The sequence below is a fragment of the Panicum virgatum genome, chromosome 3N, assembly GCF_016808335.1.
Source record: "Panicum virgatum strain AP13 chromosome 3N, P.virgatum_v5, whole genome shotgun sequence".
In the NCBI taxonomy this organism is placed as follows: Eukaryota; Viridiplantae; Streptophyta; class Magnoliopsida; order Poales; family Poaceae; genus Panicum; species Panicum virgatum.
Window position 1 is genome coordinate 57,862,493 of NC_053147.1, and position 16,323 is coordinate 57,878,815.

At 45.7% G+C, this 16,323-nt stretch overlaps 1 protein-coding gene and 1 pseudogene across 1 annotated transcript; one reads left to right on the plus strand and one right to left on the minus strand.

The window, feature by feature from the left end:
* The first annotated feature begins 211 nt into the window (after nt 1-211).
* LOC120667933 lies at nt 212-7,923 on the plus strand (annotated as a pseudogene).
* Nucleotides 7,924-12,695: 4,772 nt separating this feature from the next.
* Nucleotides 12,696-15,512, minus strand: LOC120666317 (polyol transporter 5-like). Its single transcript, XM_039946138.1, has 3 exons — nt 15,041-15,512; nt 14,569-14,915; nt 12,696-14,025 (listed from the first exon to the last, which is right to left on the minus strand). The coding sequence occupies exons 1-3, from the start codon at nt 15,171-15,173 to the stop codon at nt 13,027-13,029; spliced, it is 1,479 nt and encodes a 492-aa protein (XP_039802072.1). The 5' UTR covers nt 15,174-15,512; the 3' UTR covers nt 12,696-13,026.
* Nucleotides 15,513-16,323: the final 811 nt, after the last annotated feature.

Here is a 16,323-nt window from a genome sequence, read left to right on the forward strand (position 1 = left end):
CAGTAACTAGCTATAGCTAGATAGAGCAACGTCTTTCACACTACAGTACTACACATACACCTGTCTCACTGTTGCCATGCCAACATCGCGAGGAGGACAAGAACCCGACCACCCCACCACCACCATCCTACGCCGCGGCGGGGGCGACGGCGGCGCCGGCGGGGACGCCGCCGGCGGCGACGGCGCCGCGCCGAGGCAGGTGTGGGTAGGGATGAAAGTGGTAATCTGAACTGTTAGAATAAATTTAATATTTTAAAATAGATATGTATAAAATTTGATGGTAATCATTTCTTATATTATCGAGCATATTATTACAAATAAAAATAAAATTTTGCATAAATTATTTTATGCATTATTTGCTCCCTACAACAAAAAAAACATGAAAAAAATACCGAATTTGTTTCCGAATCCATACCGAATTTTATATCTATCATTTGAGAAAATATAGGATGAATTTAAGGTTTATCTTTTATGAATCTTTACAAGCTCAATGCTCAAAACAAAAATACAAATTTGTATACAAGATTCTATATCCTATTTATTCGCAATCAAAGAAAAACGACCAAAAAACTGATTACCGAATAATTACTGTTTCCGACCGTTTTCATCCCTAGGTGTGGGTGCCCGGCCCCGTCATCGTCGGCGCCGGCCCGTCGGGGCTGGCGACGGCGGCGTGCCGTCGCTGGTGCTGGAGAAGGACGCGTGCGTGGCGGCGTCGTGGCGGCACCGCACGTACGAGCGGCTCCGGCTGCACCTGCCCCGGTGCTTCTGCGAGCTCCCGCTCGCGCCGTTCCCGCCCGGCACGCCGCCGTACCCGACGCGGGACCAGTTCGTCGCCTACCTCGACGGCTACGCGCGGGCCTTCGGCATTGAACCCCGCCTTGGCGCAGGCGTCCGCAGCGCCGCCTACGACGCCGCCATCGGGTTCTGAAGGGTCACCGCCGACGAGGGCGCGGAGGGCGGCGGCGCCACGGCGGCCACGGAGTTCGTGTCGCGGTGGCTCGTCGTGGCCACCGGCGAGAATGCGGAGCCCGCGTGGCCGGAGGGCGTGGAGGGGATGGACGGCTACCGCGGCGTGGCCATGCACACGAGCAGCTACAAGAAGGGGGATGAGTTCAGGGGCAAGAATGTGCTTGTTGTCGGCTGCGGCAACTCCGGCATGGAGGTCAGCCTCGACCTCTGCAACAATGGTGCCAAGGCCTCCATGGTTGTCAGGGACAAGGTAAACGTGTGCGTAGTCTACATAAGCGCTATATATTAACATACTGTAATGCAATTAAACTAAAATTTATATATGCTAGTTCAAGTCATACATTTATTTACTAGTCAACTAGTTAATTTCATCAAGTTAACTAGAACATTATTAGCATGGTATATATGCAATTAAATTAGATGAAAATAATATTGAGCAATTTAAATAATTGTTTTTGAATTCTACAATTTTGAACCAAATGCTACAGTGGAAGTTGGTCAACTAGTTTTTTTTTAATTCTACAATTTTGACCAAATAATGCTACAATAGAAAACGGTGCTCAATATCATGCTATATATTGGGACAGTTTCCATTTCCAAAGCAATATATATAATTCGGCTTTTATATATTTCTGTGAACTGGTTTGCTTGAGTAGTCAATTCTGTGTAGTGCCACAGAGGTTTCCTTCCTTTTTGCTCCCCTCTTCTATAGGTTGTTGTCACTTTCACAAGAAAAAAGGAATCTTAATATATAAATACGTATATTCATGGAGTTCAAATAGGATGTAATACTACTATATATTTTTTTGGAACAGCTTGTTGTAGAGGCATATATTAAGAATTCTGAAAATTTAAACCTTGTAATTTATTATGTTCAACACTATCGACAGTCCATATATAGCATACATTTTCGCTACTCGTGACTTGCTGTTAGTACATATAAAGAAATTAGTTGATGAAAGTTTCTTATCCTGAATATCGATCTTGTGAAGCATATGTTGCGCTACTTGGAACATGATGTTTCATAGAAATGTATACTGATGTGGTGCTATAGTGACCCATAAGTTTCCCTTTCCTTATCTTGTGTATACCTGCCTGAGAGATAGGGAAAGAACAAGAAGATAACAAGAGAAGAGACACGGGAAAAATGGGCCAGAGCTTCAGAACCCTCGAGAATTGCCTTTTCTTTTCTAACATGTGGCATTTGCGTGTTTTATTCCGTGAAAGGAAATAAAATCAAATAAAATTGGTGATGGTGGGCATAGTAGAGTTTGCTAACTATATATAGAGAATGGCAGTAGAAATATCCCAGCTGTAGCAGTTCAAATGGAATATCTATTCAATACTCCAGTACAAAATGTATGAAGTTTTGGGTTTGCAAATGGATGTTGTTGAGTTTTGGAAGCAGCAGCTTTAGAGAATGAATTCTACTACTTTGTTACCGGGGAGTTAGTATTCAATCAGCAGGAGCAATCTATACCAATATGCCATTCATATAGTTTGGCTAGAGTTAAGACCGTGTAAATTATTGGGCAAGAGCCAAAGTGTCAATTGGCACACCTTGTGCTGCCCGGGTACATGGACGCAAACCAGACGGATATTTACAAAGGACAAAATTAACTATTTTTAGAATATTTATATTTGAAGTAAATAATTAAAGTTATGCATTCTTTAGATTAAAAAATAGTGATCATTCTGCAACAATGATTTAGTGCAGATCAACAAATCTCATTCTATACATATAGTAAAAATTGACAGATTAACTGACTCATTTTGTATCATATATGTTCCATACGTAAATATATATGATGTTTCCTTTTCCTTTTCAGCTTCATGTGTTGCCCAGGGAGATACTAGGCATTTCGACATTTGGCCTCTCTGTGTGTCCTTCTCAGGTGGCTCCCCATAAAGCAGGTTGATTCTGTGCTCCTCTTCTTCTCAAGATTGATCCTTGGAGACACTGAAAAATACAGTCTCCCACGACCAAAGATCGGGCCACTTCAAATCAAGAGTTCAACTGGTAAAACACCAGTACTCGACATAGGAGCTCTGAGAAAAATAAAAACTGGAGAAATAAAGGTATGTGATCCTAATACTTTCCGAAAACTATATCTACGAAGTTCATTATTTGATCCGGCAGCGCTCCTGCCTTTATTAGGTTCAAAAAGGAAAAAAACATGGAGTTACTGTAGTAGTGATGCACTCTAAATGGGACCTCAATGTACCACGAGGAATAAAAGCTGCACAGATCTCGAAACGAACAAAAGAGTCCTAGATTGATATCGGTTGTCAGTACTTGTACTCAATGGTAGTATGGTACATATGCTGTCTCAGCTAATGTATCTAGAGAGAGATTCTTCAGGTGGTCCCAGAAATCAGCCGGTTCACAGAGAATGGTGTTGAGTTCATAGATGGGCACAGAGAGGACTTTGATGCCGTCATCTTCGCTACCGGATACAAAAGCAACGTGCCTTCATGGCTCAAGGTACACACTTACCTACACATTCAATATGCTTGCATAATCTTGAAAAAACACGAACGATCTTTTGATATATAGTGGTATAAGGCCATCTTAGTGGAGTGGTTTCGTTACATGGTTTTCAAGAGTGCCACATCATCTCTAGCAGTTTAGTTTGATGAAGGAAACAATCCCCTTACAGTGTATAGTTTCATTTCACGACTTCATATGTTAGTCATGTCATTTAATTATTGCATGATGTTAAGATCAAATGTGACATAAATTTATGTAACCAGTAGCAATTGTGGCTAATAAATTAATTACTAGCACACTAGCCATGGCCACACGGGATCGAGAAAAGGCATGATGATGAAACAATCACTCTTAGTGGAGCTTTCACTCTAGTTTCAATTAGGGATGGATCCAGTGGTGGATCTGGAGGGGCTCTAGCCCCTCCTACTGCCGCCAGATCCATGTAGCTCCTTCTAAGCCCCTTCTACGATTTTTTAATATGTAGGCACTGTGAGGAGAGGCTGAAATTGTCTAGAGTTGGAAAAAAGCCTCCACTAACAATTATCCTGGATTCACCAAGTCCTGATAACTATCTAAACTGAGTTTCCTCCCCACGAAATCCAACTCTTCTCTCTCATAAATTGCATACCATGTCATCATTTTCGCCTATGTGACATGTCAATCCTCTAGTTACAAATGCTAGTTGCTAGCACACAAATCTTATTCAATAACATAGAGTAATGTTCTATGACAATTCGTTTGGGAGGCTGTTCCTAAAGTTATGTCTATATATTATTTTGAAACTTAAGACCTATTTGGCACGTACACACACTATATATATAATTTATTGTGTGCATTCTCTCTAGGCTTCAGTGTCGAATCAATTACACCTTAGATACTAGTAGGTAGATGTATGCCGCCCTTATCAAATCTTATAGACACGTAGATTCGTATGGGAGAAATGCATGCTTGTATATGTATCATGTGAATTAAATGTTTATGTAGTCCTTGTCCAATTAAGCGAGGTTTTAGATAGCAAGGCATGGGCAATGACAATGATGCTTAAAGGAGGGCGATATCCATCCGATGGTAACACAAAATTAAATTTGATCATCAAGAAATTGACAATCAAAGGCAATGTTGATTGATGTGCGCGGCATTAATTTGTTCAGCCTAATTTGTTGGGGGGGGGGGAGTAATCAGTTTAGGCAGAGATCGTAAGGAATGGACACAAAGTTATAGGCCATATATATTTGTGTTTGTTTTATATTATGATCCTTGATATGATAGTTACTCACAGCTAGAAAATTGAACATTAGTGCCAGGCCGAAACCCCCGGTTAGTACCGGTCGGACGCTCAATACTACTTGGTCGGTACTAAATGTGCTTACATTTAGTACCGGCCAAAACACCCGGTACTAAAGGAATCTTTTAGTACCGGCCGGTAACACCGACCGGTACTAAATCGTTTTGCACCTACCACGTCCGTGGCTTTTTTTTCTTTTCCTTTTCTTTTCTCATTTTCTTTCCTTTTTCTTCCCACAGCAGACATCATAAATTTCAAAATTACACCATCCCAATTTTACAAGTCACAACAATCACAAGATTTAATTTCACACGAATCAAGAATTCATTTGACAAACTATAAGGATCCCAAACTATACAATAATCACAAGATTCCATTTCACAAGACTACAGAAGAATCACAAGATCTGAATTTCACAAAAATTACAAGAGTTCCCCCGCCAAATTTTGGCTCTATCGTTGGAGGGCCGCGCCCCCGGCTTGCTCCACCCCTGCTCCGCTGTTGGGGTGACCCGGCCCCGCTCCGACACTGGGAGGCTGCGCTCCACGCGCTGGGTGGCCCGGAGGCCAGCCTCCCAGTGCGCCGGCAGTCTCTGGTGCCACCGTGGCAGCCCAGCACACTGGTGGCCAGGCCCGCGCCCGCTGATGCCTAGCGACCGGCTTCCCAGCGTGCCGGCGACGCCCGCAGCCAGGCCGGCGGGCCCCTACACCAGGGGCGGCCTTGCGCGCCGGCGGCCAGCCTCCCACAACGTGCCGGCGGCACTCGCAGCCAAGGCAGCGGGCCCCTGCGCCAGCAGCACCTGCGGCGGCCCCGCGCGCCGGTGTCCAGACCGGTGCCCGCTGGTGCCCAGCGGCTAGAGCAAATGAAGGGAAGAGGAAGGGAAGAGATCTAGAGAGAGGAAGGAGGAGAAGCTAAGGACTGAGGAGCCGATGCGAGTCCAGGAGAGGATAAGGATTCAAGATAAAGGGGAGAGAGAGGAGGACGCAGGGAGGGAACGTTGCGCTTTAGTACCGGGTAAGGGCTTCAGCCGGTACTAAAGAGGGTCACATATATTTGTACCGGCTGTGGATACCAATCGGTATTAATATGTCACATTTATTACCAGATAATTTCACCCTTTTGACCGGTACTAAATGTGGGTGTTAGTACCGGCTCAATTTGCAGCCGGTACTAACGCCAAGGACGAATGACCTATTCTCTAGCCGTGACTTGTTTAATTTGTATTGATTTCATTTGTATATATCTTGGTTTCATCATTGCGTGTGTGCATGTAGACAAATATGGACATTCATATGTACAACTGTTGGTGTTATGTTAGCACGCCAAATTTTTGAACGTGCAAAACTAGCTAGACCAAATATGCATAGTGCACTGGCGGCTTGATCTTAGCTAGCATATGTAGCTTTCATGCGTACGCATATTTTGTTTTCATTTCAATGTATTTGTGTGATTGTGTTTTGTATTATTGTTTGTGTATTATCCTAGTCAAATAGGGTAACCCTTACCAAGTACCAACATGGGTGTCTGGGCCCTATAACAGTGACCGCAGTGCCAAAACAAGAGGGGTGAAAAGGACAATATTGAAGATATATTTAAGTTCTAATTTTGTATCATATATGTCCCATATGTACACCATTCACCATACAGACACTGAAATTGCTTTTCAAATATGGACTAGTTTCCAGGAAGTGAAGATCTCACCTTTTGTTATAAACATGATATTGGCATAGAAAACTTTTGCAATACATACACCTGTATTTATTTTTCCATAAAACTTATTCTTGGAGCTAAACTTGTCCAAAATCCAAACTGCTATGACCTTCCATCATCTAAATTTCTCTTGGCTTTCATGCGCTCCATTCGAGCGCGCAAATCAAACAATACCTATAACTTCCACCAAATCACATACAAAAATTTGAGAACATGTCAATCATTATTATTTAAGAAAAATTAGCTAGCTTAAGTAGCTTTGCGTGCACCTATATATGTATTGACAGCCTGCCCCATTTGCACCTCCCTGCCACCATCAAGCATCAAGTGGGGAAGCAGGAAGCTGCAGCCCTGTGGGTTGGGAAAGAGGTTGCCAGAAACCCCATGCATGGGATGAGAGTTGAGTGATCGATGCACATGCATGAACGCCGGCCCATTATGATTTTGTGGTGAGAGGTGAGGTCCATATGGTCATCATCATGTGCTGCCCACCCTACCTTTTGTAGGGTGTCCCATCTAGCTAGATGGCTTGGATTGTTTGATGGATCCCCATCTGTCTAACCAGATTTGATATGAAGGTCTCTTGCAACAAGTGTGTTTGGCATGCTTTGAGATGGTTAATCAATCAATTAATTTGCAGTTGAGAAGGATGGTTGAGATTTGAGCATTGAATAAATGTGAACAATGTTTGCCGAGTATTCTTTTTGAAAAAAAACGATTTTGAAAGGCCTGTTGGTTGGTCCCCCATCTTAGTTTTGTTCCATTTGTAGCTGACAAATCAATGTTTAGGAAAACCATCAACATATGCATTTATAGTAGCTAGCTAGTCTATTCTCTTTGCATATTTGCATCTTTTGCAGAAGTAACGTAACCGACTTAAACTAAAACGAAGCAACAAGATCTCTCCTCAACCTGATCTTTTGTGTGTTGAGGAGTATGATAGATGCATAAACATATATCATCATCTATCCATATGTACAGTTTCAACTCACTATTTGATAGTTTCCACTTTCACAGGAGGAGGAGTTCTTCAGTCATGCTGATGGGTTCCCAAGGAAGCCATTCCCACACAGTTGGAGGGGAAAGAATGGCCTCTACGCCGCCGGCTTCACCAGGAAGGGCCTCATGGGCACCTCCTATGACGCTCTCAGGATCGCTGGCGACATCGTGGACCAGTGGACCGAGGCCTTTGCAAGCCCCACTGCTGCTCACAGAAGCAGTGACCACGGCGCTTGAGACGCGCATCATTATGGGCGCCGTGCAGGGACCCGTCTCCATATATAGGTGATAGGTATTGGTGCCCATGCATCTCTAGAATGGTTATGTTTCTGATGTCATAAATCTTCAGCTGTTAATTTTTGTTTCCATTTTACTTTCTGTGTTGTTGTGACTGGAGTGCATGTGTGTGTGTGTGTATGTGTGATAAACTCTTTATGTAACCATAACCGTAGCAGTGGAATTATTATAAGGTGTGTGTAGGTTTAATTTGGTATTAGTAAATTTCCAGCCTTATTTTTGCCATTGACAAGATTCTTTTGTTGGTCTATGCATGTTCTTGACAAGATTCTAACATGCATGTATGGTGTTAATGGTGGGCTGAAATTAAATGGGCCTTGGTCCATGGGTGGATGTTGTTTACGTTGGCTGTGCATATGATACGACGCTCTCTTCAGTTAATGCTCTTCTAATGTTCTCATCACCCGCATCAAAACAACAAAGCTAATGGCTCGAGGCTGAAAAAAGAAGATGTCAATACTGTCTCTATCTGCATCAAGAGGATAGGGTTCTAGTCGTTTTAGCCTTCTCAGCAACTTATTCCTTCAAAATATATGTCATCACAGAACACTTCTAGGCATTATTTTTTCTCTCTTTCAATTTCTTTGTTTCTTGCCCTTGCTAAATACATGCGGCTATCACAATTCTGAAACTGCCGAGAAGAAATATTTGAGGAGGGGAAGATATTTTCTTCCAATATAATGTGTGTTTAGGTTTTTTGTTCGTAAATTTCCTGTCTTACTTTTTCCATCTTATTCTTGACAAGATTCTTTTATCAGTCAATATTCTTGACAAGATTCTTTTATCAGTCAATATTCTTGACAAGATTCTAATATGGATGGTGTTAATTGGTGGTGGGCTGAAATGGGCCTTGGTCCATGAGTGGATGTTGTTTACGTGGGCTGTGTGCACTCTTCTCCTGTTAAAGCTCTTATGTTCTCATCACCTGCATCAAAACAACAAAGCTAATGGCTCGAGACTGAAAAAAGAAGAGGCCAACACTATCTCTATCTGCATCAAGAGGACATGGTACTAGTCGTTTTAGCTTCTCACCACTTATTCCTTCAAAATATATGTCATCAGAGAACACTTCAATTCTATGCATTTTTTATTATTTTCTCTTTTCTTTGTTTCTTGCCCTTGCAAAATACATGCACCCTATCAATCGCAAAAAACATGCATGCTATCCAATGCTAGCCTAAACGTTAAACGGTGAACGGTCGGTCGCCCACCATTTAGCAAATAATTAGAATACACGGCCGTTTAAACGACATTTTAAATGGTCGAAATGTTATTACACGGCTAATTGGACTACACGGCTACCCATGAGTAGTGTTTACATACCGTGTAAACGGCCGTGTAGGCGAATAGTGTTGCTATCACAATTCTAAAACTGCCGAGAAGAAATATTATTTGAGGAGGGGAAGAGTTTCTTCCAATTGTTCTTCGATCCTAGAGGTGGTTGTGCTTCACGATCCTGGCAAGGAGCAATGCACTGGTACAGTTACGTTGGAACCGGGTTTTGGCATGATGTAAGGTTGGGTGAGTGCTCCTTGAAAATTGCCTTTCTCCCAGACTTCCTCAGAAGTTGTACTGATCCAGGTGTGTGGCAAGAGTTGAGCAAAGAGATTGAGACCAATCTTTTAGGAGGAATTTTTGGAGCTGCTGGAATAATCTCATAACTGGAGGAACTGCAAATAATAAACAAAGCTCGTTATTAAAGGGGTCATCACTGATCAAGATCGAGGACCATGTCATAATTGTGAAATTATTGGAGATAACAGGTACTTGAAAAATGGTGGATAAATTTCTGACAGTAGGGGGGTGTGGGGAGAGGCAGCCTCGCTCTGTCATCCGGCCGGCTGAAAAGACGAAGTAAACCGGAGAGCGTCTTTGCCCCATAATGTCAAAGAATTATTCGTTTACTAAGGAGGCGTTTAGTTCCAAAAAAAACTTTCTACAGTACCTGTCACATCAAATCTTCGGACACATGCATAGAGCATTAAAATACAGTTAGAAAAAATAACTAATTGCACAGTTTAATTGATTAGGATGAGAAGAATCTTTTAAGTCTAATTAATTCATGATTAGACATTAATTATCAAATAACAACGAAATATGCTACAATATGAAAATCCAAACTTTCTCACCATCTAAACACCCCCTAAAGGTTGTTTGGCTCAATGGCTATTGCAATCTTTGTTTCTCCATCCTTGTTAGTGTGCTACACATTTATCAACATTTTTATTATTTTTGAATAACTACGAAAAACATGCAGTTCAATTAGTGTTTTTTATTTTGTTAGAAGTCGCCAGTAGTAGAGTCGTTGTTTTCTTGTGGTTGTGTATCTCGGCCAGTTCATTATGGAGCATCTGATTGAAAATATCATGGTACGGTGATAATTTTTCTATTCCAAAATCGGAAGCATGGTCATTCTTATACATGTGTTTTTTGAATTGCAGAGCATCCGATGGAAAATTTCTTTTTGTGTAACAGCCTAGCCCGTGTAGCTGTTGGGCTGAAATTGGCCCAACACCCATGCAAGTGTTGAGTGCACTAGCAGCAGCTAAGGGAAATCTATATATCTTATATAGATGGCACCCACTAACTATTTCTCTCTTCATGCAAAGTGTCCACATTATTCTCCACTAAGTGTCTCACTAACTTTCAACTATCTTATTAATTACAAAAAATGTTCATGTCATCTCTACAATATGCAATACTTTTAATCTTTAATTAACTAAAGTAAAGTCATATACATACGCTATTTTTTCATCACATATTCTTCTATAACGTGATCAAATATTCTATTGGTGTTTCTTCTATTAGCTTATCGATTTTTACGAGATTCAATAAACAAAAAAAATTCCATATCATCTTTACTATGTGAAATACTTTTAATCTTTAATCTATTAACGTAAAGTCATAGACATACTCTATATATCCTATATAGATGGCACCGACTAACTATTTCTCTCTTCATGCAAGGTGTCCACATCATTCTCCACTAATTGTCCCACTAACTTTCAACTACCTTATTAATTACAAAAATGTCCATATCATCTCTACAATATGCAATACTTTTAATCTTTAATTAACTAAAGTAAAGTCATATACATACGCTATTTTTTCATCACATATTCTTCTATAACGTGATCAAATATTCTATTAGTGTTTCTTCTATTAGCTTATCGATTTTTACGAGATTCAATAAACAAAAAAAATGTCCATATCATCTCTACTATGTGCAATACTTTTAATCTTTAATCTATTAACGTAAAGTCATAGACATACTCTATTTTTTGCAATACTTTTAATCTTTAATGTAAAGTCATATACATACTCTATTTTTTGAGCACCTATTCTTCTATAATGTGATCAAATATTCTATTGATGTTTATTCTATTAGTTTATCGATTTCTGCTGGATCCTGATAAAAAATAATATGCAAGTAAAATTCATATCATTTATATAGCCTATATAGATGACACCTACTAAAGTCATTAATTCTATTTCTCTTAACATGTAAGTTATCTGCATCATATAGGAACTCATTATATCAAATGCCACATCACCGTCCACCGATTTTTTTGTGAATGTTGCCATGCAAGCATCTTAATTTTTCTACTTTCAAATTTCACGTTAAAATTTTATTTAAGAAATTCCGCAGCAACGCGCGGGGTATCACCTAGTATTCCCATATTACCTAGACAAGAGGATCGGAGCGACCAGCTTAAATAGCTAGTTTGAGGAAGCTATTAACTCAATTTATTAACCTTTTGCGTAAAGTAATGACTAAATTAAAGCACAAGTGATTTAATAGCAGGTGTGGTGGTCCATTCAATATGTAGAGTGGATCTTAGCCCGCTTTCCTAGACCAAAATATTATATTTTGAACGTCCTGATGTGAGTGATTCTTTCTCTAGATGGAAACTATGAAGTTTGACTTAGAACAAAACTATAAAGACTTGCAATCTTAAAATAGAGGGAGTAACAAAATAACACGTTTCATATCCCTTAAAGAAACACAGTTCATATAGAAAACATTGTTCGTATTCATTTTAAAAAGCAGACTAACCGCTTACATATGCAGCATGACTAGGGATGTAAACGGATCGAATACGGACGGATATTACTAATACCACATTCGTTTTCATATTTTTGTTCAAATACGAATTGGATATGGACAGTGTTAGTTTTTGCCAGATAAAATTGTAGTGGAGATCGACATCATAAAAATATAACTTTTAGTATCCGAATACGGATCGGTTACGGATATTGAATATTCGGAATCGGATACGAACGGATAAAAACCTTTCCAAACCGAATCGAATTCGAATACGATTGGAAAATATTCATACTATTTATATCCCTAAGCAAGACAATCAGCAATGCTTCCATCTCTACGATGATAGGTACAGATCCGCCGGCTAGCAGATCACTCTTGCGGCAATTGAAGGTTTCAGTGCTTCCATCTCTGAGAGATGATAGGTACAGATCTGACGGCCAGAGCCTGCCACGTCGAAAACTCGGGCTGCGTGAACACAGAACACCGGCGGCCGGCGGCGAAGGCCGGCGGCTCTTCTCTCTTCTCCCCGTCGTCCTCGTCGTACCAGCAGCATATAGGCGCTGGATTCCGACTGGAGTCCGCTACGGCACTACAGTCTGAGTCAATTCACTCAGCACTGGGTCTTCCTAACGCATGCATACAAGATGTATACAGTCATACAGATTGTGCCTGCCTTTTGCAGCCAGCTCTGGAAGATGATGGCAGTTCGGTAGTGAAGGCAGCAGTTACTGGAGGATGCTCGTTTCTGCTTGAGCTGACTTGATGCGTTTCATTCAGAAGTGCACGCTTGCCTGATGAGGCTCCGAGCAGCAGCCATGGTCTGAGCAGGGTGGTAATCGAAACGGACTCCATAATGCTGTCATTGGATGACTCTAATTCATTGCACTGCCACGTCACTTAAAAATGGGCACTCTGGATTCCGCGTTACTGAAAATTAGCCATGTGGCTGCCGGGTCACTCCAAGCAGCCCTCTTGTGAGAGCAGCAGCAACAAACACACACACAACTCCCAACTCCCAAGAATCAATCATTCATTCCCATTCAAAATTGCAAAACTACACATCAACAAAACAAAATGCTGGAGTGCTACTACTGTACTAGTAGTAACAATTATACTAGCCAACACCCAACCTTTCGGTTAACCAATCTTACATCCTTACCAGCTTCTGCGGCGCTAGCGAGCGACACGAACACGATGCCTACTCGCTGCCTCTGTCCGGACGGATCACGACAGCGTCGGCGGTGGCGAGGGCTGGTTAGCACCGGCGTCGAAGAGCGCCTCCATCTCCTCGAGGCTCCTCCCCTTGGTCTCCGGCAGGCACGCGTAGACGAACACCCACGCCGCCGCCGAGGCCGCCGCGAACATGTAGAAGGTCCCGGCCATGCCGACCGCCTCGTAGAGCGAGATGAAGGTCATCCCCACCGCCGCGCTCATCACCCGGTTCACCGCCGTCCCGATGCCGGTGCCCTGCGCGCGCAGCCGCAGCGGAAGAATCTCCGACCCGTACATCCAGATCACCGGCCCGAACCCCAGCGAGAACGTCGCCATGAACGCCGCCGCCGCGGCCACGCACGTCGCCGCCGCCCACCCGGTGGCGGAGGCCGGCGGCGCGCGCACCGAGAGGCCGAGGACCAGGAGCGACGCGGCCATGCCCCCCGCGCTGGCGAGCAGCATCGGCCGGCGCCCGAGGCGGTCGGCGAGGAAGAGCGGGACCACGATGGCCACCGTCTTGGCGGCGCCGAGGAGGACCGTGGCGCCGAGCACCGCGCGGTCGGAGGTGATGCCGACGTGGCTGAACACCCGCGGCGCGTACAGGACCATCGCCGCCACGCCGCACGCCTGCTGGAACACCTGCAGGCCGAGGATGGCGACCATCACGCGCCGCACGGCCGGGGTGGGTCGGACCAGGAGGTCGCGCCACACGCCCGCAGCCGGCTCGCCGCCGGCGCCCTTGGACGCCTCCCGGACGGAGGCCGCGATCTCCTGGAGCCGGCGGTCGGCGTCCCCCGAGGTGCGCGCCAGCACGCGCCGGGCCTCCTCGGGTTGCCCGTGGGGGACCAGCCAGCGCGGCGTCTCCGGCATGGCCAGCACCGCGGCGGCCGCGAGGAACAGCGGCGGGATGGCGCCGATGCCGATCATGAGGCGCCAGTTGAGCGTCGCGGGGAGGCCCGCGAGCGCCATGTCGGCGACGTAGCTGAGCAGGATGCCCGAGTTGCCGGCGATCTGACGTGGCACACGCATGCACGTCAGAAAACAACCACTAGCAGTTAAAAAAAATCACAGAATCTGATACAATTACAAGTTGTAAATTTTGTAGCATTTTACTACTACTCTATCTACATCATGGTAAATTGGTGGTCAAAGGAGAAAAATTCATCATGTGTAGCAAATTAGACGTGCAAAATTCTGTTTGATTTCTGCTGCCAGTTCTGAACAATAACTCAACATCATAAAAGTCCGATCTGATTTCGCTCCCGATTTAATCTCCACGTAGATCCAACCAACTTTCATTTTAAAATTCAACAAGTTTCCTTATAATTTTAAAACACACGTCCTGATCGATCTAGTCATCAAGCTCACCTAGGATTCAGATCTTACCAATGCTTTGCTTGCATTTATTTCTTTGCTAACTTGCTATATTTTAACTTAGTCGTCTCCACAATTAGGAGTAACCAATTACCGTAGTCAACGGCGCACAGCCATGCAGCAAGCGCGGGCGGCGCGGAGGAATGCCGCCGCCGCCGCCGCCGCCGGGAGCTAGCGTACCTCGGGGATGGAGGAGAGGAACCCTCGCGAGCCCGCGGGCGCGATCTCGGCGATGTAGACGGGCGCGACGACGAGGCCGAACCCGCAGGCGACGCCGGCGACGAGCTGCCCCGCCATGAGCGCGGCGTACCCGTTGGCGGCGGCGGTGGCGGCGGAGCCCGCCAGGAACATGGCCGCGGCGAGCGCGACGGCGCGGCGCCGGCCCGCGCGGTCGCACGTCCACCCCGCTGCCAGAGAGCCGACGAGCGAGTAGACGCTGGTGGCGCCGATGAGCACCTCCAGCTGCCCGTCGGTGACGCCCAGGTCTGCCTGCACGAACTTCTGCGCCCCGCTCATCACGCCGCGGTCTGCGGTGCGCGCGCGCCGGCGAGAGATCAGGAACACGTTGCGACGTGACGGCGCGCGGCCGTTTCCACGGCAAAAAGAATAATAATAAGAAGAAAGCCGCGCCGGCGGCGGCGGCGGCGCTTACTGTAGCCGTAGATGATGGAGGTGAGGGAGGCGAGGAGGGCGCAGACGAGCGCGTACGCGCTGCCCTTGGCGTCGGCCGGCGCCGGCTCGCCGTCGGGCAGCAGCGGCAACTCGAGGTCCTCCTGGTTCTTCATCGTCGCCGCGCGCCGCCGGCTAGCCTCTGGCTGCAGCAGGCCGCCGCTTGCTACCAACCTAGCTAGAATTGCGTAGTAAGAGCTCTGCGGCCGGATTTACTAGCTAACTAATTAATTAATCTCCCTAATTCCCCTCGATCGAGAAGACGCTGGATGACACGGGGGGGCAGCAATATAAAGCACAAGGCGCCACGGCATGGCGTCGGCGCCCAGTGAGATTATCGTGGCGCGCACGAGCCGGAGAAGCGAGAGGCTGGACGCCAGGCACGGCCTCTAGCTCAGGTTTGCAATGCCAGCCTGATGAGCGCCCTCCCCTCCAACTATAGGTCTCTTCAGAGGACAAAAAAAAAAACTTTGGTCATCGACACGGTGTTCGTCCAATCTAAAACGTGTATAGTTTTTTTATACTAGCAAAAAATATGTAGGTGTGTTGCTATGGCTGAGAAATAATATATACATTATTGCACAAAGCGCGACTACTGTCTCGTAAGACTGACTCCAACAGGATAGGCAAATCCATTTTTCATCTCCAATCAGCTGCATCAACAAATCCTTCTCCAACAAAGCAGGCAAAAGGATGAGGCACTTTGCCTCCGAGGAGAGAGGAGGTGTAAAAATACATCTCCTCTCTCCTCGAATGCATTTGGCACCAGGGAGTCGAGCGTGGGCCGGCGGGAGTTGAGCGTGGGAGACGAAGATGCAGACCACCGGGAAGGACGCCGGAGCAGCTCGCGGCGCAGCGTCGGAGTCTGAATCAACGGCGGTGGAAGTTGATTCGGCTCCTGCGAAGGTCGAATTGACGACGGTGAAGCTTGAATCGGCGCCGGCGGAGCTTGAATCGACCATGGCGGAGCTCCTTGTGGCGACCCTCGCGAGCACGTGAGTTTCTCTGCCGCCGCATTGCCAAGGGCGCACGGCCGGGGGCGTCGGCGGCGGGGCAAGGGGCTCCAGGAGCGGCGGCGCTCCTTCCTGCCCCCCTTCCCAGGGGCGACGCCAGCACGCAGAGGCACGGAGGTGGCGGGCGAGCTCGGCCAGGCGAGCGGCGGCGCTCTGCACAGCAGCGGGCGGCGAGGTCGACGAAGGCGGTGGCGGCGTGCTGCGCAGGGCCGGTCGGCGGCGGTCCTTAGGCTGCGCGCGTAGGTGCGCGGCA